Genomic DNA, 22,507 nt, shown 5'->3' on the forward strand with positions numbered 1-22,507 from the left:
GGAGCTTTTTGACTTCCCTCTCTTTGCAACTTGACTTTCTCCTTTGCAACTTTCCTAACAGTGAGGTAATTTTCCTTGGTGATTTTAACGTTCACAACTCCAGCTGGCTTCCGTTTTCTAGTCACACTGACCCATCTGGTCAAGATGCTGAGGCTTTTGCAATTACTAATGACCTTGCACAGATTGTTCATTTACCTACAAGAATACCAGACAATCCTAATCATACAGCCAACACGCTTGATCTTTTTCTCACAAACAACCCTTCTAAGTAAACGGTCGAAGTGAGAAGTCCTTTAGGCACTTCAGATCACAACTTGGTGATTGTCTCTTCTCCAATGGAGCCTTTATCTCATGGCTATTCCCAACTTCGTGTTGTTTGCATTACAAGAATGCAAAATGGGATGACCTGCGAGATTTGGCAAACTCCCAATTCTGTATGAGGCACAATACATTTGCGAAGGAATATCCCTCTGTCCTTTGGTGGTGTTCAGTTAAACTTAGAGGAAAGTTTAACTAGTGAAAAGAAGAGACTGCGTACTCATTTTGTCTCCTTGTGGAAACAGGACTGGTCTTCTGCTTTGGTCAGCTCTGTAATGAGAATTTTTTCCTGAGGTGAAAGAGTTTCTCAAAAAGGATCTACTCTGGATGTCACCAAGTCTGTGTGGAATGTTTCTTCTAACAGAACATGGTAGTTTAGATATATAGTTTAAATTGGGTCTCTCTGAAACTCCCCTTTGTCTTTGTGGAGCTGTTGAACCTGTTGACCATGTTCTCTTTGATTGTCCATCTTATTGTGATCTTAGGATTGAACTGGACTCATCAGTTTGAAACTTTTCCCCGGCTGTGAAAGGGGCCTTGGTGCAAACAGAAAATGTTTTTATTATCTTAAACTCTTTTGCTGGCAGAGCTTTCAAAAGAAGAGTGTTTCTGTGTCAATCTATGTCTCCTTAATTGAATGAGAACTTCACTGTTATATACTCAACACAAGTTGTGCCTAATATACATCTTCATGATATACTTGACTGCTTAGTGTTTCTCTGCTTATAATCCAGTAGATAGTATTTTGCCCTGTTTACGCTATGCACTTTTGTTGTCACTGGAACAGATTGTTATTATGGTTTACTGTGCCTGTGTACTTTCACCTTGTTTGGAAGCCACAGGTGCGTGGCTTTTGAACTTTCACCTATTCTGGAGGTCACAAGAAAGTCTATTGTACAATTGGTAATTGCAAATATTCTGTATTATCTGTTAGAATTCTGTATTATCTGTTATAGTGTAAATATTGTATTGTTGTTGTTGTTTATCTTGGTTTTAACTTACTGCCTGGGAAACTAGTGCTTGTGAACTTTCATCTCGTTGGAAGCCACAGGAATACAGTGTATTTGTAATTGTTATTGGTCCCTGAGAGCTGGATCAGTGATAGTTTGGTCATATTGTTTTATTATTTTTTTCTTTTGATTGTTTTATTGCTCTGGCTTAATATTAAATTGTATAATGTATAGTGTATTTGGTTGGTTGGTTTAGCTTTCACCCTGACTGGATTAAGTGTCAAATATGTGTAATCATTAATGTCTGCTTTCTTATGAACTTTCATTCTGGAAGACATAAGTGAGTCTAATTTACAAACTTTCACTTCTGGAAGTTGCAAGTCAACTGTGAAGATTAAATTTTAAATTCCTGGGTATTAGTTGGAGGTTGATGTAGTTCCTTTGCTGTCATTTAATCCTAAGGTCAATCATTCTTTGGCTTAGTAACTTATTCTGCTGGTAATGTCACTGTTATTATTATTATTGTGACCTTGTACCTTTTGTCTAAGGTTTGAGTGTGGTATATGCATATTTAAAATAATTAACTGTGCTGTATATGCTTTGATAATGTGTTTGATGGTTATGTTTAATTAGCTTTGATGCGCTGATGTCTAGTTACATTGAGATTGTTGTGATAAAGTTATTGAGATTCGAGTAATATACAGGTAGTTCTCGATTTTACGAGTTAATTCATTCCTAGCGTACACTCGTAAAGCGGGAATTAAATCCCATAGACAATGCTAAAAATAGGGGTTACGTTCTCAACGATGAAATTAGTTAGCTAATTAGTTTGTTTAAAAAATGATTGATTTATCCAAAGAAATTAAAATGTAGCCTCTATAATAATAAAGAAATTATTTATGACTTACAAATTTTAAAGAATGTTTATTCTTCATCATTGACTAAATGCACACTCATTTATCACTTATTATTGGCTCGGCACTCGTTAGTTTGTTGCACAAAGAGCTGCCTTCTTCAGAAATGCTTCAAGAGGCATTTGTTTCCAAGATAATCTTCTATTTTCTTTATAAATTTCGATAGATGCATAAGCATTTCTTAATGGAACGCACAAATTGCAACTAAAATAATTTGTGCAGAGTAACAAGTTTACGAAGTTTTGAAAAAAAAAAGGAATGAAGAGAAGATTCTGAAAATTTATTTATGTTTTTCATATGATTGAAGGTTTCAGCAAAGGGCAAACACATTTCACCATAATAACGTAAAAAAAACAAAAAAAGCACACAATTCAAGCTATCAGTATTTTCGCAAATGCAATAACATCGAGTTTACTACCTGTTTATAATTGCTTGCAGTAACAGAAAAGCCCAATAAACCAAAAAGTGCAAATTATTTTATGGTCATGACATCCAGAAATGTGCTTTTGAAAAATGTCACAAGTGAGTTCAAAGTTAGTTCTTATAACGGAACATATGATAACGATAAAGTGTAGTGCATTTTAGTGATTTGAGTTGGTAACTAATACAATTTACACTATAAAAACAACCTTTTAGGGAGTTATATAGCGAAAATTTGAACTTCCGAGGTCGTGGAATGAATTACCAAAAAACAATGTGTTATTGGGTTCACATTACGATATTTTCAGGATACAATGGTATCTCTGGAACAGATTAATATTATAAAGCTGGGTACACTGTATTGCATAGCTATGCGCAAGGTTTGAAATGCAGTATTTATGAATGTTTAACATTCATTTTTGCAATTAATGTTCATATTTTCGATTTTGTTGATACCTGATACTTTGAAAAAAAAACTCTTAAAGCAAGAACTGCCTGCACTCTATTTTTAACTTCTTGCTCTACCCCTGTCCTCAATCTGAAGATGTGTTTAAATATATTTTAGCTATTTTACTGGCCATTTGTCTGTTGGCTAGTTAAGTTGTTTGTTTAAGATGATATTTCTTTTATTTTACGAGTGTTAACCTGTTAGAAACTGTATATAGAACTACAGATATTATTGATTATTCTGTAGACAATTTTCTGTGTAGTTACATAGTTACTCTGCTCTGATGTTAGATGCTGTTTGTGGCAAAGTTTATATACAGCTAGTTAGATGTTCATAGCTTTCTTGTATATAGCTAGTTAGATGCTCGTGGCTTTCTTGTTCGACATTGTATATAGCCAGTTTAATTTGAGCTGAAGTTTAACTTCTACCTAACAGTAGTTTAAAGTTTAGCTGGAAGTTCCTTCCACTCTCCACTTATTTCTTTACTCTTTTCTTTACCATATTCTATTTCTTCTGTTTTCTGATGGATACATCTGTTGATCCCTCATTTTACTATTCTTTCCTAACCCAGACCAATTCCCATACTTCTCCCAACTTATACCCTTTCCAATTTCTCCATCAGTGGGGCTAGTCCCAACTGATGTGAGCAAAATGTTAGTAGATCCTGGCCACATCCTCATGGCAGGAATGGGGGATGGGGAGGGTGAGACACGGTGACCTGGTGTTTCTGCTTCTCATCTGGTAAGAGCCATCTGTCAGTTGCTACACAACAACAGAATAAACACTATACCTATACACTCCAACACTTTACATAAAAATGGCTGGCATTGCCATTAGCCTCTTCACAAGATGTTAAACTGTGGCTAATGGGGGGAACTTTGGGTCTGCCAATCAACACATGAATACTTGAAACGTCTTCTGCATGGATGTTCCATAAGGTTGACCAGCAGTTGATATCAGCACACACAAAATAATGTTAGCATTAGGTAGCAAATCTGTAACTACTTATAAATATTCAATAGTGTGATTTATATTTTCATCTGGCCTGGAATACAATGAAAGGTGACCCACCTTTATGACTGTAAGATCAGTGTTTCTAACTACTATTGCTGTAGAAGGGACACCTGAGTTGTATTCTATGATTTTATAGCCTCTTGGGTATCATTTAATCCTACCTGTGTGTGTGTGTGTGTGTGTGTGTGTGTGTGCACGCCCACAAACACACGAATTGCATAGATATCTTGGAGTACCAAGATATCTATGCAATTTTCTTCTAATTTGCATTTAATCTGATCTACAACAGTTCTTACTCACTGAGCATTCATTGGATGAGATTTAGAGCCTTAGTCACATTCATGTTATCAATCTGGCCCATAATTAGTCCTAGACTGTATAAGTTTAATCATCTTTTTTTTTTTTTTTTTTTTTTTTGTTAGTTGTTGGCGCATCAGCTTCTATGGCCATATTGCACCTCCCAAAGTTTTTGCATTTTATTGTGATCCAAGCACGAGGCGGGAATCGAACCCGCGACCTTTGGGTTGCCAGGCAGGCACTTTACCTACCTGGCTAGCCCGGTTGGCTCATCTTTTTATAACAGGGACTATATAATCTTTTTATATAGTCAGTCATCATTTCGGCTGCTGATTTTTATTTTTGCAATTGTGGCCAGGAACTGTGTAATGACCATAGACAGGTTCTTTCTGACTTCAATTCATGTGACCCACTTCCATCCATTATTTTGTGTGTGCTGAATGACATCAGCACACACAAAATAATGTTAGCATTAGGTAGCAAATCTGTAACTACTTATAAATATTTAATAGTGTGATTTATATTTTCATCTGGCCTGGAATACAATGAAAGGTGACCCACCTTTATGACTAAGATCAGTCATATTGGTCCAGCCAGCATAGATTTTGTTGTCCTTTTAAGTGTTGCCAAAGTCTGGGTGAAATTTCAGCAGTAACATTAAGAAGCCCATTTTTTCTATTTTTAGTTCCTCTCTTCAGTATAAATTCATTAGCAAACTTGTCTATGGTTATGATGTCCTTGAAGTTTTTATAATAGAAGTCAGTCATAAGCTCCCTTTCAGGAATTGACTGTAATATTTCAAAAGTTAATATATTTAGATTCCTTCCTTTTGGTTTATCCAATTTTAAGCCCAGTTTTTGGTATTTCAGGGTGATTTTGTAACCTGTTCCAGTCTTCTTTTGTTGCCACTTCTCATATAATACCAGTATTTCTGGTTTTTCTTAGATTATTTAATTTTATATCTTTCAAATGTGGTTTCAGTTTATTTATGACTGTTTCCTTAACAGTTTCACTTGTCTTTAGGTCAGTCATCTTTTGGTTTCGGAATAATATTTGTTTCATTAGCAGCTTAGTTATCACTTGCTTTTGATTGTCATTTTCTTTTCTTGCACTGGTCTTTGCCACTTGTGCATATGACGGTATTTACTTGTTTGTAATTCTCTTTTTCTTCAGTAGTCATTGAGTTTGGCTTTTAATATTTGATTTTCTAGGTTAAGTTCCACAAGTCTGTTTTAGTCTTCTTTTCCAGTCTTCTAAAACAGTTAACAATATGCAATCTTATGGCAGATGTTATCTATTGGTCTGCTTGTGCATAAACTCTTCAAAAAAAGTCTTACTTCTTTAGTTTGCTTTATAGGATCAGTTATATCCATTAGTTTTTCAAATTTTCTCTCTTCTTCACTTCTTTGTGGTTCACTTTCATTGATTTCCCTTATCTTTGTTTTCTGCTTGTGCCTTCCCTTTCTTAGCTAAGAGTGCCTGGGGAATGTTTTCAAGTTCATCCTTTGTTGTGTCATTTAGGGTTTTCTCCCTGAGAATTCTTATTTCATGCACAGGGAGACCCTTCTTGTTTGGATCATTGGTTATTTTTTCCATATTATTCGATTTTAACACCTTTTTTTCACAATATTCTAAGCCTGTAGACTAGCAAATCCAACAATACATTTGTTGGATTTGACCTATTAACACTCAAGTAACACAATTTTCCTTTTTTGGCAGGAAAATCACCTAAGACAAAGTAAATTTTTTATCAAGATCTAAGAATTTATTAATTTTGTTATTAGATCTAGATTCTCCATCCAAAACAACCTTAAAATAACCAGTTTTAAATATAGTATAGTCAAAGTCTTTGTGCTTTTTTGATGTGGAAAAAAGTCTGTAGTTGAGACAGTAGGTTCGCTACCACTGACACTGTAGCAATCGTGCAGTTGAAAAACACACTCAAAGGCGCAAAAATATATTAAAGCAATCCCAAATAACAGCCTTACCTGACTCAAGTTACTTCTCTTCATCTGTAATCAGCTTCAATGTCAAGAAATCCATGATGAAATGCCTGAAATAATCTCAAGTTTTCTCAGCTGCTGTCGACCACTGTCTGCCATTTATCTATCATGTGGAGCTACATGCAAACATGTCTTATCTCCACAACTGCAGTGCCTCCCCGGACTGTTATATAGAGGGAGTCAGTGCATAGGTTTAAAGATCATATGAGAAAGCATAAAAAAGCAAATAGCATCCATTGATTATAGGAAATCTGCTGGCTGAGCACTTCTGAGAGGAAGATCAAATTTTCTCCAGAGAAGCAACCAGTGTGTAGTGTGACTCATACTCTAATGCTAAAAAATGAGTCATTTTCTCATCTTTACTAATTTATGTGGTTGACCTATGCTTTAATTTTCACCCATCTTGCACTTTGACTAGTATTTGTATTAGTGGTGGCAAATGATGCAAGAATGCAAACATACAGCATCAGCCAAAAAAAAAAAAAAAAACCATCAACACTTCCCATATCATCTGTTCATTCCCTCTAACAGCTTGTCTGGTTCTTTCTTACTTGAATTTATCCAAACTACCTACTTCTATAACACTAGATAGAAGTTTATTCCAACAATTCAACTACCTGTTGGCTGAAAAATTACACACATCTGTACTGCAACCATCCTTCAACTTGAATTTATACCCCCTCATTGTGTGTTCTGAGCAAGAGGAAGGATTCCACTGGCATTGAGCCTCTGAATGAATTGGGCCTACTCAATTAGATCTCCTTGTAGGGGTCTGCAGATGCTGCACTTTACAGAATTGGAGCTTTTCCTGGTAAGAGCATGCATTGGTTCCCCTACTAATCTTGTTGCTCTTCTCTGCACCTGCTCCAACAGTAACAGTAAGGCTAAACAATAAACAATTTCAAAATGACCAGTTGGCTGAAGAAAGGCAAGGTACATGTGCAGTGTGTACTACAATAAATTATGTGAACAAACAAAAAGTGAAACAGAAAATTATCATATGCTACTACTAAATAGTAGAAGCATACAATTGTTGTTGATGTTATTTGGTTTTTAGGAGCATTAGCAACTAAGGCCATATCGCTCCGGGGATATGCAGTGGTAATTCCCTGACCTTTCCACATCTTCCGTATTTGGTGGTCACGGGCTTGAACCCCAGTCTAATCAAGAAGCGTGTGCTACGCACTGCTGTTCCTGCCCACCTGGCTACAGAGGCGCCAAAGCATACAATTCCCATACTATTTTCCTAAAGCGGAGATGGGGGAAACCCCTGGTGCTGTCAGACAACTAACACAAACACACTAATGAGTTACAAAATGAATTATACTTACATATGATTAATCAGTTTTTCCATTGTATTATGTAACATTTTATATTTCTCTTGCACATGAAACATTATGGTTTACTGAAAAGGATGCTCAACAGCTCACTGGAAAGAATGTCAATTTCATCCTTGCTACTTTTATCCCTAATGAGAATTTATATCAGATTTATCTATTTAGTACAATGCAAGTGATAAAAAGGTTTCCCAATTATCCATCACAAATTAAACTAGAATGTATACAATTTATTGTTTTGACAAAAAAAAAAAAAGTTAAGCTGAAACTTGCATCAAAAATAATGATTCATAAAACCGAAAAATTTCAATCATCACTACAAAATCCCTAATGACTTCTCTGAAGGAAAACTTTTGAATAAGAAATGCAAAAAAAAATGTATAATACTACATAAAAGTAATTTAATCAGAAAGTTGTTGTTATTGTTATTTGGTTTTTAGGAGCATTAGCAACTAAGGCCACATTGCTCCGGGATATGCGGTGGTCATTCCCTGACCTTTCCGCATCCTCCGTATTTGGTGGTGACGGGCTCGAACCCCGGTCTAATCAAGAAGCGTGTGCTACGCACTGCTGCCCCTTCCCACCTGGCTACGGAGGCGCCTTAATCAGAAAGGGAATGAATTAAGAGGAACTTCTTTTGAATAAGAAATACAAAAAAAAAAAAAAAAAAAAAAAATGCATAATACTCCAATAAAAGTAATTTAATCAGAAAGAAAATGAATTACGTTTAACTACTCCTAAAGTTAACTGTTTATGTTTTTCTTGTTTTTTTTTTTTTACCTGATAGTCCCATATCTTAACAAGTCTATCATCTGCTCCTGAAATCAAGTATGGTTTGTCTCCTCCATGATAGTAGTCAACGCAATTAACTCCTTTCTCATGACCTTCTAAGGTGAAGTTAGGTGAACTTGATCCTAACTGCCAAACCTAAAAGACATTCACTTGTATTGCTTTGCTCTTAATGATAACAATTATAATAGCAAAACCATGAATCAGAAATGTTTCTAAAAAATGGCTTAATTATGAATTCCTTTCCAGAATTTCACTTATCTGATTTCAACCTAAATTCTTCTAAATTATAATGAAATGTTTCTAACTTCAGAAATCTTAGTAATATACACGAAATGCAACATTTACTACTCTCATAAGAGTGCATTTTAAGAATACTGATTATATAATATCATAAGAGTAAACAGAAAGGTTGGGTGGGTGTGTGTGTATGCATATCAAATCAACTAAGGCTATTAGCCATCAGTATATTATGTCTGTAAATTGTGTATATTCTGTGGTTGATTTGCCTGTTTGCTAGATGAAGAAACCCAAGTTTCTGGGAGAAAAACCATATAATTCTCACCCAAAACCATTAACTTGGCCACTATAAAAGCCCATAAAAATTCCACACCTCAGGTCTTTTCCACCTGGTGAGTGGAGAAGAGTGATTATACCAACTGTGCTACTTATGAGGGAAACAAAAATAGAAGAGAACTTATAACATTAGTCCTCAGTTAATGACAGGCAACATTTTTTTTGTGATGCCATGAAGATTTAAATGTACATCGAGCACATATACTAGCATGTAATTAAAAATACTTTTGAAATTTTTCAATAGTGAGAGATAATACATCTTAGGATGCATTATCTCTCAAGTTATACATCTTGGGAGAGTCAACTGATTTAGAGACAAGAAAACAATCCACTAAACAATTATTATTATTATTAGCCATATGGTGCAAGGAAGCCTGAGGCTTATGCTGCACCAGCCAAAAAAAATTCCCATGTTACCCCGAGAGAGAGTCAGAAGTAGAAAGGAATCACCAAGAAAGAGAAGAATGAGGATATCCAACTCAGGGCCCTGGGTGTGCCAAGCCCATACTCACCAGATGTGAGCCCCTGGGGTTAATTTGCTCAACTTAATTTACTTATCAACAATTACTTTATCATTATTATTAGCCATATTTTATTGAAATGAATATTTCATAAGAGGCAGTTGTATCTTTCCCATATGCCGTCATATAAAAGTCAGTAACTATAATTCACTTACATAATTATTAAATTTTACATATATAAGTACTAAATATGATCAAGCGAGTTCGAGATAAAAGACATTGACCAAACTTTTTTTTAAACCTTTCTATAAAATTTCCTATATTTTTAAAGCTTTCTAAAGTGAACAGCTGAAGACGAGATGTTAAAATAATCAGGAATGATAGAGCAAGAATAACCATTACACCTTAATTAATTACAGACTTCTTCTATGACATGAGGATATTTTCCCCTTTAATGGTATCATAACTCTTAACATTATGCTGTATACAAAGCAGCTTTTTATTCTATTATTAAGTACCGTCAGACAGAAAACACATACACTAAATTTTAGGACTTACTATGAATGAATGACAAACACAATTTATAACAATTAAGTGTTAAAAATTGAACATGTCAACCACAGCAAATGGCAATTAGATAACCAATAATGATAAGAATCTCCAAGCTAAATTTACCAATCAATTGAAACCAGGTGTTTTGCTTCCTAAGGCATACAGAAACTGACGTGCACACTGAGAGCTAGCCCATATGCTGCTGCTGCTGCAAAAAATGCATAATCCATTGTCAACTGTTGCAATGGCTTATATGCTACAATGAAATAGTTACAAAGGGGTTGTAAACTCTGTTGGCTGTAGAAAGTATAAATAGAAATAATTTTTATTTTAAGTTTTTGTCAGGCAATGTTATTGCAGGGCTGCAGAATTTTCTCAGAAAATGACAGTCAAACAAGGAACAGTAATGACTGATGATATGTGTTGAAAACATGTTTGAATAAATTTCAGTATCTGCATTTCACTGCACTCAGGAGGCATATGATGGCAGCATTTTAGAAAAGAGCCCCAAAAATTGTTTCTGTGTAACTCATTGTGTGTGTGTGTGTGTGTGTGTGTGTGTGTGTGTGTGTGTGTGTGTGTGTGTGTGTGTGTGTGTGTGTGTGTGTGTGGCGGGGGGTTTCTTTCAGATGTTCAAAATGTCTGATACATTTTGAACATCTGATACAACCATTTCTCAATAGTCCGATATATGGTGGTGCATGTTAGCAGTAATTCTGCCCGATTCCTATTGTATCATTATCCACAAATCCTTCGATGCTTGTAGTTTATAACTGTACACTTTATCCTTCAGATATCTCCATTTTCCATCAGATATCAAGCTAATATATGTCACTCAGGATATCTTAAATCATTTCCCAAACAACAGTTTCTCTGAAATATTAGAAAATTAGTGGAGAAACAAGACAATTGTATTGAACTAGATGGGGAGTATGTTGAAAAGGAATAGCCATCAGAATCTCAACAAAACATGGATTCAGATTGAGGAGGGACAATTGTGGAACGGATGTGCAGAGGTTTGCCTTTGACAGGCGGGTGGTTGACGGTTGGAACAAGCTCCCATCTATTGTGGCAGGATCAAGAACTTGAATAGATTCTGGGCAGAACTAGACAAGCATTGGGAGTGAATGGATGGGTGAAATGGGAAGGTTTTTTTTATTTTTGGCCAATGCTTGCTTTTTGGCCTCATATGCCTCTACTAATGCTAATGTTAAAACAAAGTTTTATATTTTTTAAATTTGTCTCAGTCTTTTTGATAACCACTGTATAGCTATAAAAAAAAAAAAAAAAAAAAACCCAAACCATTTTCCATGCAACGGAAGAGAAGTTATACGAGGGTGGTTCAATAAAGAATCCCCCTCACCTACTTCCACATATCGCAGAGTCATGATATTCTGTGTGTAACATCATACATATCTCTGTGCTAAAGGTGTCAAATTTCAGCCCTATGTTTTAATTTGTTTTTCTCTTACAGAGCTGAACATGTGACAAAGTAGTATCATGGACAAAGTTGAAGCCAGAGCTGTAATCCAGTATCTGTTCTTGAAGGGGAAATCTAAAAAAATCCATGAGGAGATGACTGCTGTATATAAGGATGAAGCCCCATCCTATGGCATTGTGAAACACTGGCATAGACAGTTTAGATGTGGCCGGACATCGGTAGAATCTGAGCCCATTCCAGGTCGTTCCCATTCAGCCATTGATGACAGCCGATCAGAAAAGTGGAGTCCTTAATCATGAAAGATCGCTGGATATCTGTGCTTGAATTGTCCCAGGAGGTGAAGATTAGTGTGGGCTCTGCTGAAACAGTCCTTCATGACCAACTCCATTTATGGAAATGAAATGCAAGATGGATTCTCCGATTATTGACTGGTTTCCAGAAGGCTCATCAACAACAGAAATCACAAGAGTTGTTAGACCTGTGCCAAAAAAATGAGGAATAATTTTTCTCTCGTCTAATCACTCAGGATGAAAGCTGGATACACCATTTCGACTCTGAAAGTAAAAGGCAGTCCATGGAATGGCGACATCATGGTTCCCCCCCCTACCCCCACAAGAAAGCAAGGGATCCAAGCCTCAGCAGGAAAGGTCTTGCTGACAGTGTTTTGGAATGAGAAAGGCGTAATAATGACTGAGTACCTGTCGAAAGGTAGAACAATTACAGGTGCCTATTATGCCAACTTACTCACAAAATTACGGGAGAAAATCAAAACATGTAGGCGTGGCATGCTGTCCAAAGGTGTGAGAATGCTTCAACACAATGCCCCAGTTCACACTATTGAAATTGCAACAACACAAGTGGCCATTTGTGGATATGAAATACTGCCCCATCCAGCCTACTCACTCGATCTTGCACCATCGGACTTCTTGTTTCTTTCCCTCAAATCATTTCTTGGGGGGGGGGACTTCCCCGATGAGACACTCATTTCTGCAACAGAGTCATGGTTCAAAGACCAACCTCACCACTTCTACAAAAATGGCATCTGTAGCCTTATCCATTGATGGGAAAAAAAGTAAATCTGCATGATGGCTATGTAGAGAAGGACTAAAACCTGTGCCAAGAATCAACAGGCTAGCACCTCTGCAGCTAGGTCAGGGAGATTCTTTATTGAACCACCCTCGTGTATACAAGAAAATCAGTTATAAAATGTTTAAAATTTATGGTTATTTGAATACTATGCATAGTGCTGATCAGCAAATATGAGTCTTTTACGAGCAAATTTCCCCGAATGCATGGAGGACTCTTGCATTCTTGGAATGCATGTAGGCTGGTCAATGGTAACAACTTTACCAAATGCACATCATGGGCTACTAGTGAGTTTCTGATGGCAGTGGGCTATGTGGAGTTTTTGTGGAATTTAAGTTTTGGAAAATTAATAGTTTGTAAATAAAACATTTAAATATTAATTTGGTTTGATCATCCAACATTAGAGTGAAAATATTATTTTTTTTATACAATAATATCCTCTGCATCTATTTATGTATTATGTGATTTCATCAGCATACAGATTAGAAATCCAGTGAATTTAATTTTGACTTCTGTACAGCCAAGCTAGACGATTAATGCTAACAGGAATGAGTTTTTATTCTGATTTTCAGAGCTATTTTCTTACTGCTGTTATAAACTGTCTAGATTACCTTGAAAAACATAAGATAGGGCAGCAGCTATTTGAAGATTTCACACATAAATAGCCATATTATCTGAAACTACTTCTGAATGTTTATATGCATACATACTAGGCTACTTACAGTTGAAAACTGTATATAAACATATATGCTCCATAGAACACACATATGAAAAATGTGTAGATATGTACATATGAAAGGGTTAAAAAGTTTTATGTGCTCTTTACATTAAACTCAGCGAAGTATCTTATTTTATATTTCTTGTGTTAGAATTTTGAAATCTTACATCATCTAATTTTCTTTTTGCTTTTTTTTTTTTATTTTGTTGTGACCTTTCAATTATTTTGTAGAAAGTCCAGCAGAATGCTGACACATGTTTATGTTTGCCAAGATTATTAATCTATGATTAGTTTGAAACATCTGCAAAACAAAAAAGTAAGCTGCAATAACTTGTCTTATTGCAACAATTTTTAAAAATATTACTGTTTAAAGTTAAAAAAAAATAAAATTTCATCAGTTTATTTCCTAAGTAACCAACAGTTGTTTCCAAATCTATATTGTTCATATAGATTTGGATTAGGCATAAATTCAAATTAAGAAAAGACAGATGTAGAATAGATGTGCAGAAATTTGCCTTTAGCCAGCGGGTGGTTAATTGCTGGAAAAAACTTCCATCTGTCGTTGTGGAAGTTGATAGGTTAAATAAATTTAAGGAGGAACTGGACAGGCATTTGGAGGGAATGGTGTGATTTTTTTTTTTTTTTTGGCTGATGCTGCATAAGCTCATACACTTGCTTTCTTGCATCACATGCCACTAATACTACTATTGTATAGCATGTCACAGACAATGCCATCCTTTCATTTTTAAATGGCTTTAATTTGTGATGATCACATTCATAACTTCTGAATCAATGTTTATATTTGCTTTGCCCTTATAAAGGCATCCAGTAAGCATTTAAGGTACAGTGTTGAGTATATGGTCATCAACAGAAAGTATTATGCTAATCGATATGTATTAAGGTGAAAATTGTTCATTCTTCAATTGTTAAAACTTGAATATCGACCAAAACAACTTAAATCTACATTGAGAATTTAATTTCCTGTAAATACAAGTTGCTTCTGTTGGGGCCAGAGGCATAGTATACATGTAGTGAACTAGTACAATGCACCAAGGCCCCAGCAAAAGGAGAGGATTAATTCCCCTGACATTCTTATATCAAATTGATAAAATTAACAACAGCTCATTTTATCAATTTGATATAACACACAAGGATCTGCTATGCCACTGGTTGGAGCCACAACTAACTTTCCCTTGTCGGGTTTCCTAACTACAGAGAACCATCCACAAGCACACGGAGTAAAAGAAACTGCTCCAGTGTTTGTTAAAACTTTTTCATGAAAAAATTCTGCACGGGTTCATGATCAAATCCTGTCTTTTCAGGGATACACACTATGGAACTTTCTTTTTTTTAAATGCAGAGATGATGCATATAGCTGGAGTCAGAGGTTGTAAAGAGCTTACTGATTACAAGTTTTGACCATAGTTCTTGTTACATCTTCAAGAGCCAAAGAAGCATAAATTTTTTTTTTTTTTTTTTAAAGGAGATTATCATCCATAAACTCCCAGAGAAAGTTCACTTATTTATTCTTTAAGTCCATGGGGAAGTGTTAGCAAGATGGTCACAATTTGTTTACGATGTTAGCTGAGCTCTCACCTGACCATTTTGATAAAGCTACCTTACTTCTCATGTTCTAATTGCTTTATAGGGCAAATTTTTCAGGGGAAAGTGTTTATTACAGTAACTCATTTTTCAGGGTGATTTCTCTCTTTGTTTACTGTGGGAACATGAAGTTCCCTGATAAATGACCACAGCTGTCAGTTTGAAGATGCAAATATACATCAATATTTTCTGAATTTTTGATTTTGCAGGCATAATATATTAACCTTACATTGTAAAAAAAAAAAAAAAAAAGGCAAAAATCTATTTTTAGACATCCTGCTGATTATTTTTTTTGAAAATAATCATTTGCATGCAGTCAAGGTAAAAGCTTACAGAAGTTAACTACTTATGGCTACACTATGAACTTGTAAGAGTCTTAGTGTGAAAGTCTGCAACCACTTAAGTTTTACTTATTTTTGTAATAAAAATATTGTCATTATGAATATATTTTCATAACCAGGAAAAAAATTAATAAAAAGTATTCACAAATGGTCATGCTAAAAATGCTTAAGTTTTGGTTAAAATTCACTTTGTGAACCCACTCAACAAAATAAAATGTGCTTCCTGATGGGTTAAAAAGCAACATGAAAACTGAGTGAATTATGCTGACACAGGGCCAAGTAACAATCAACACTGAGCACAAAACAAAGTCCAGCTATTATATAAGTGGTTTAAACAATACTGAAGTGAGTGTGCTTAATTGTGTATATTAACTGCAGAGGGAGAAGATGCACTAATGAGGTGTGCTACCCAAGTTGTTAAAATGTATCAGAAAAGAAAGATTCATTTAACTTATCCAATTTTACATCATGTCCCTTCAAAGTACTCTCCTTAGGAACTAATACAGAGACCTCTAATTTTGTAATCATTGAAAGCATGTCTGAACTTATTTTATTTTTTTTGTGTGTAATACTGTCAAGTATCCTTCCATTTAAAAATCTGGGTTATCTTGAATCTGTTTATGAAGATGGCCAGAGTTCATTTTTCTGTTTCATCTGTTAACAGATGAATTTGCAGAGATTCTTTACACATTCTTTCAATAAATGTAGCAGCAGCTTCCAAAAAAACTGTTTTTCACACAAATCACAAACAATGAGATACACTTCCTGATGAATTAATGAATTCTTGAACCCTGCCAAATTTTCACTTGTTCTGCTTTGTCAATGCCATTGAGAACATTATCTTTTTTGCAAAGTTTTGTCACCACCAATTCCTAAAAAAAAGCACCTGAATGTTTATGCTTTTGATAAAGTATCATTTTCAAAGGTGTATATACTAACTGCAGGGGTGATAGTATACTAAAAATCATACTATCACCACCTAGCTAGAAAAATTCATTCCACTACTATAGCATGTTACTTGACCATTCTCAACTTTTAGGTAACACCTAATTTCTGATAATTCTCATATAAAACTATTTCATAAAAAAAATTATGCATTGGCAAGTCTTGTGAATCTAATTGAATGGTTATTTTTCTGTAACTATACAATTGAATATTTTAATATACATTACTGAAAGAAGTGGTGAAAAACAGTTATATACTTAATTTGTACCCAGATCCCTCATATCTTTCTTATCTGACAAACAAACAGGCTGGATTTTCTATTATGAGATTCCTGCAACCTAACCATAATTTTTTTTTTTTTTTTTTTTTTTAACATAATGCCATCCTTTTATTCACCCTTCATAATAGTTAATTTACTCACACAGGATATGTTCTTTCAGTGGCATATTTATATCAGTATATACAGGTCTGTGTGGGAACTAACCTTCACTGTCCTGTCCAGAGAAGCACTAGCAAAAGTATTATTATCTTTTGGATTAATAACAATCTGCATGACATAATGTGTATGTCCTTCAAACACTTGAGTGCAAGTCCACTGTTTTTCCCAATTCCATAACTTGATAAGCATATCATCTGTAAAAAAAAGCATACATTAATATACAAAATATAAAAATACTACTAATGGAATAGAAACAAATAATAAAACAAAAACAAGGATTTTGCTTTCTTAAAAAAATGAATAAATTCAATTATGTATATATTAAACATTATGAATATAAGCCAAGTAAAAACACAAACTCATTTAAGTATAAGGATAACCAAGTTTCATGAGATGGAAGCTCACATAGCAAGACAAGATAGTGAACTCCTTTAAACAATATTTATTCTGTACAATTAATTTTTTATCTGAAAAAAATGAATTTGGAAAATAATGACTCAATATCATGTTATATTTCAGATATCATCCCAAAATTCAATTTTGTATTGAATTAAATTATAATTCTAGTTATAATAACCTCAAAATGAAATCCAAAATCCATCTATTTACAAAAGGTGACACTGCCAACACTTTTGAAAAGTGCCATGCTTTCCACCACTGATAATAACCCTGATCTTTGGGACTTCTGTAGTAGGAAGCTAAAATTTATAGGGATTTATATTCCCAAATGGCCACATTTTTATAAGTTTTCAGGAGAAAATACGATGGTAAAGTCATTATTTTCTAATTCATCAAATAACAACATATCATTCTCCAAAATAATCAGGATCAAAATAATTTAAAGCAATACAGAATTCTCCTCACCCACTAACCAAATATTTAAATTTAACCCCTCCCTTTAAATTAGGATTCCAATCCACAGCCCATACCCAAGATTTCACTTTCAGAAATACTCTCACCCTCGAAATTAGATGCTCCCCACACAAACAACTAGAGTGAAGTACAGAAAATGTAACAATTTTACTCTTTCCCACAGAAGAGCAATTAAACAATTAAAACCAGGCCATAATGCATATTACAAACATTCATTTGTTATTGTTATACAATAAATTACTGGAATTGTGCAAATAGATAAAGATATTAAAGATACTCATTATGGACTAGGGTCACTGCCAAAGCAACTTAGCTTTATGACAATAATAACAGTAGTCAGGAGTAAAATATCTGAAGGAAACATTAGTTATGGCGTAACAGCCTGGTGAAATGATGGAGTACACCAGCATTAGAAGAAAACATATTACATTGAATGGACAGAAATCATGGGATACCTACCTAGAAACGGGAGGGACCACCTTTCACCTGGATAAGGGCAGTCACATGGCGAGGCATTGAGCCCACTAGTTCACAAAAGCGTTCCACAGGCATTTCCATCCATGCTTGCTGCACCGCTGTCCATAATTCCATCGCATTCCTGGGTGGAGGATCCAAAGCTCGAACAGACCTTTCCACAGCATCCAGAATATTCTCCACAGGATTCACGTCCAGTGAACAGGAAGGCAATTCTATGGTAGTAAAATCTGCAGAATGCTCTTCGAACCATGTTTTAGTCACCGCAGCTCTGTAGGGAGGTGCACTGTCCTGCTGGAAGAGTCCATTGCCCCGTGGTTGCACAATGACCACGAAGGGCTGCAGATGGTCTACAAGGATGGATATGTAACCTGGATCGTTCAGAGATGCATCGACTTACCAGAGGTTCCAAAGAGTGCCAGTTGAATACACCCCGGACCATTACTGACCATCCACCAGCCTGAAGTTCCTTGTTGACATTTATTATGCATTTAATAGCATATTATGCATTTGTTAGCATTTATCAATGTTAAATCTCAAATGCCACTTCTCAGCCCATCTGCCTAATTTTTTTTTAAGTCTTTTTGTAGAAGTATGCTTTGATTCCTCTTATTAACTACCTGTCAACCTTCATATCACCTGCAAACTTAGATGTTACAACTTTTGATATGAATCATCAAGATCATTAATAAACATTAAAAACAGTAAGGGGGCCCAGCACTGAAGTACCCTACTAATAACACTTATCCAAGGACAGCAGTGCCAATTAATAACTACCTTTTGTCTTCTTCCACTCCACATCCCTTTATCCACAGAAGTAATTTGTCCCAATAAGCACGCTGCTCTTATTTGAACAGCATAATTACAGTGATGGGCATAATTGAGAGATCATAATGGATTATTTTGATCAGAGCAAATTCAATTATTTTTGATAATACTTACGTCATTTGAATGATTCATTTAATTATGCTCATAACTAATCTCATATGGAACAGTGTCAAAAGCTTTATCAAAATATAAGTACATGATGTCAAGGTTATTTTTTTCATTCAGTTCCTTTGTTACTGCATCACAGTAATTAAATGCATTGGTCGGACCAATCTCCTCTTAACAAATTCATGCTGCAATTGCCATATAACCATATTCCTGTCAAGGTAATCCTACATTACTTCTTTATATAGTATGAACCAGAGCTATAATGCTCAATACGTTCTACGTTGATATCAATATTTGTAAAGTAATAAGAAGTTTACCTCAATATAGTATTTAGAACACTTCTGTATGATACTCTCCATAAATTAAAACGAAAAAAATTGAAAAACTTACATTAGAGCAACAAATAATTAAAAAATAAGAAAATTAATTAAAAGAATTTAACAAAAAAATTGCAAAATGATTTTCCTTCCTGAGGCTGACAACGCTTTTCGACCATATGTCGTGATCACAGGAATGAAAATTACCGAATAGGGGTGAGCATGAACCTTAAATAGGGATTATTTGTCTTCGTGCATGCGTATAAAAGACCACGAATCGGAGATCAGATAGGGCTGATGAACATTAACAGAATTTGTGTAATTTAATTTCTACGGTTTCTGCAATTAATAGTCACATATATTTACATTGGACACTTAAGTATTTTGGCCTCGTTAAATAAAAAATTATCTTTTTCGTTAACGGTGTGAAAGGCTAATTCTGACGCTGCTGAACAAGAAGCACAAACTGAGGCTGCATGTTGATTAACGCGAATATTCAAAGGAAATAGCGTCGAACCTTGGTAAGACGAGTTGCAACCACTGCAAGAAATGTTGTATACCAGGTCATTAATTTATGTTGCAAACGAGTAAAGGACTGAGCGATTGTTCAGTATAGTGTGTAATTTCCGTATTGGCCTGGTCACAATTTTAAATTCAGTATCTTTGAAGAATCTGTTAAGCTGTTTATGCCACTGTTACCGAATTTAAAATTGTGGCCATGCCAATAGGGAAATTACACACTATATTGAATAATTGCTCAGTCCTTTTCCTCATTTGCAACACAAATTAATGACCTGGTATAAAACATTTCTTGCAGTGATTAAGACTCGTCTTACCAAGGTTCGATGAGTTTTCCTTTGAATATTCATGTTAATCAACATGCAGCCTCAGTTCTTGCTTCTCGTTCAGCGTCAGAATTAGCCTTTTACGCCGTTAACGAAAAACATACTTTTTTATTTAATGAGACCAAAATACTTCGTGTCCAACGTAAATATACGTGACTATTAATTGCAGAAACCGTAGAAATTAAATTACACAAAAATTCTGTTAATGTTCGTCAGCCATATCTGATCTCCGATTCGTGGACTTTTACACACATGTGCGAAGACAAATAATCCCTATTTAAGGTTTATGCCCACCCCTATTCGGTAATTTTCGTTCCTGTGATTAAGACATACGATCGAAAAGCACTGTCAGCTTCAGGAAGGAAAATCTTTTTGCAATTTTTTCGTTAAATTCTTTTAATTAATTTTCTTATTTTTAATTGTGTTAAATTGAGCTTTGTGTTAAATTGATTTTTAATTTTTTGTTACTCTAATGTAAGTTCTTCGATTTTTTTCGTTTTAATTTTTGGAAAGTATCATACGGAAGTGTTCTACGTTTACATCTACTCATATTTATTTTGTCTGTAAATTGCGTGTGTGCTCTTGTTGATTTGCTTGTTTGCTGGACAAACCCCCCCCCCAGTTTCTGGGGGGGGGGAACCTGGCTGCCTACGCCTGAGACCGAAAAACTCAGCCACGGAGTGAAAAAAGCCCGCTAAAGTTCCTCGCGTCATTGACGGGATTTGGTAAACTTCTCTTATTATTTTACAAATATTACTTCTTTATTCAATGATTCCATTATTTTCCCTGGAGCAAAAGTCAAGCTTACAGGTATTGAATACTTACTTTGATGCAGTAACAAAGTAACATTCAATCTATAGGGATCTTCTCTGAATCCAAGGATGATCTCAGAATTATTGCCAAAGGTTTGCTTACTTTTTTTTGCTGTTTCTTTTAATAAAATTGGATAGATTCCATCAACCATAGGGCGACTCATTTACTTTTAGCTCAACAATCTTTTCCAATTTCTTATCAATTATCACAAAATAATTTAGCTTCCCATTATAACTTGATATAAACAGAATCACCAATAGTTATATCATTCATATCTTTGCTGTAGCTTTTCAAAGCAGAAAACTACAGCAAACTGCTGTAGGTTTCTACTGCTGTAGCTGAATTTCATGTTGCCTCTTCTGAGTGTGACATTAGAAAGCAAAAAGAATCAGTGAGCTGTTCAATGAACTGTCTGGCAGTTCATCATAGTACTGCCTAGTTCTTGAGTAATAAATGCCATTGTGTTATGGGAATATCCACACACACTGTTCGTAATAAAGATTGCATTCATAACTTTGTTTATAGTATACCACAGTATGATGGTAGTTTTTCTATCTATAGATTGTATAGATTTTCTTGTGTGACAGTGAGTAAACTTAATAATATGTTCTTGTGCTACATACTATTAAGTTTACTATTATTAAGTATGGCAACAGTGACTATACATTCATGAAGTAGCTGCTCAGACCTTACTTGGACTATGCTCTGAGTAGTACATTCCTGATCAGAAACTATCATTTTTTTTTTTTTACCAGGTTTTATTTATATTTGTAAAATTTTACTGCCAAAATTTTGTATAATAAGTAAATAAATCTATTTATTAATAAAAGTATGTTAATAGTTTTATGTATTTTTTACTATTTTATTGCATTCAACGTAGTAAAATAAATGCACCCTAAAATTGAGGTTACTTAGACAAGGATACTTATAGATGTTGTTGTTTGGTTTTTAGGAGCATTAGCAACTAAGGCCATATTGCTCCGGGGATATGTGGTGGTCATTCCCTGACCTTTCCGTATTTGGTGGTGATGGGGCTCAAACCCCGGTCTAAGCAAGAAGCGTGTGCTACACACTGCTGCTCCTGCCCACCTGGCTACAGAAGCGCCATACTTATAGATGAGGTTACTTATATATGTTTTGGATAAACATCCAGTAATTGGAATATTTGCTATTTCTGCACTGCTGGAGTCCTGCAGATGCTGGATTTTTACTTTAATACCAAAATGTCTTATTAATAGCTTCAATAGTAAATTTTCTAAAAAAAAGTGTATATAAGTGTTCAACTCTTTTATACTAAAATTTAGAGCTTATTGTGCAGCTACTAATAACAAATGTATCTAAAAATTTTTCAGTTGGTCAGATAATAGACAACGTAAAAAAGAGATACTAGGCTAGGACAATACTGTTTTGCTGATGCAAATCAAACTCGTGATATCTTATGTGATATAAGATATAATTTAGTGGTCTATTGATAATTAAACTCTGTGTAAATTAAATGCATTTAACTTTAAGTGTTTAACTTTTATCTTATATGTTAAATTAAATTACAGTTGAATCTCATTAATACAAAGTTCAAGGGACTTAAATTTTCACATTTC

General features: G+C 34.7%; 1 protein-coding gene across 1 annotated transcript in view; it reads right to left on the reverse strand.

Moving 5' to 3' along the window:
- beta'COP (coatomer subunit beta') overlaps positions 1–22,507 on the reverse strand; it is a 229,136-nt gene that overhangs the window by 127,278 nt on the left and 79,351 nt on the right. The window contains exons 5-6 of the mRNA XM_090389611.1: positions 16,697–16,845; positions 8,482–8,628 (exon numbers count right to left, since the gene is read on the reverse strand). Coding sequence (XP_090245737.1) covers positions 8,482–8,628; positions 16,697–16,845 — 296 coding nt within the window. The remainder of the gene's footprint in view (positions 1–8,481; positions 8,629–16,696; positions 16,846–22,507) is intronic.

This window comes from Mastigoproctus giganteus, chromosome 2, assembly GCF_048544385.1.
Source record: "Mastigoproctus giganteus isolate SK-2022 chromosome 2, ASM4854438v1, whole genome shotgun sequence".
NCBI classification, from domain to species: domain Eukaryota; kingdom Metazoa; phylum Arthropoda; class Arachnida; order Uropygi; family Thelyphonidae; genus Mastigoproctus; species Mastigoproctus giganteus.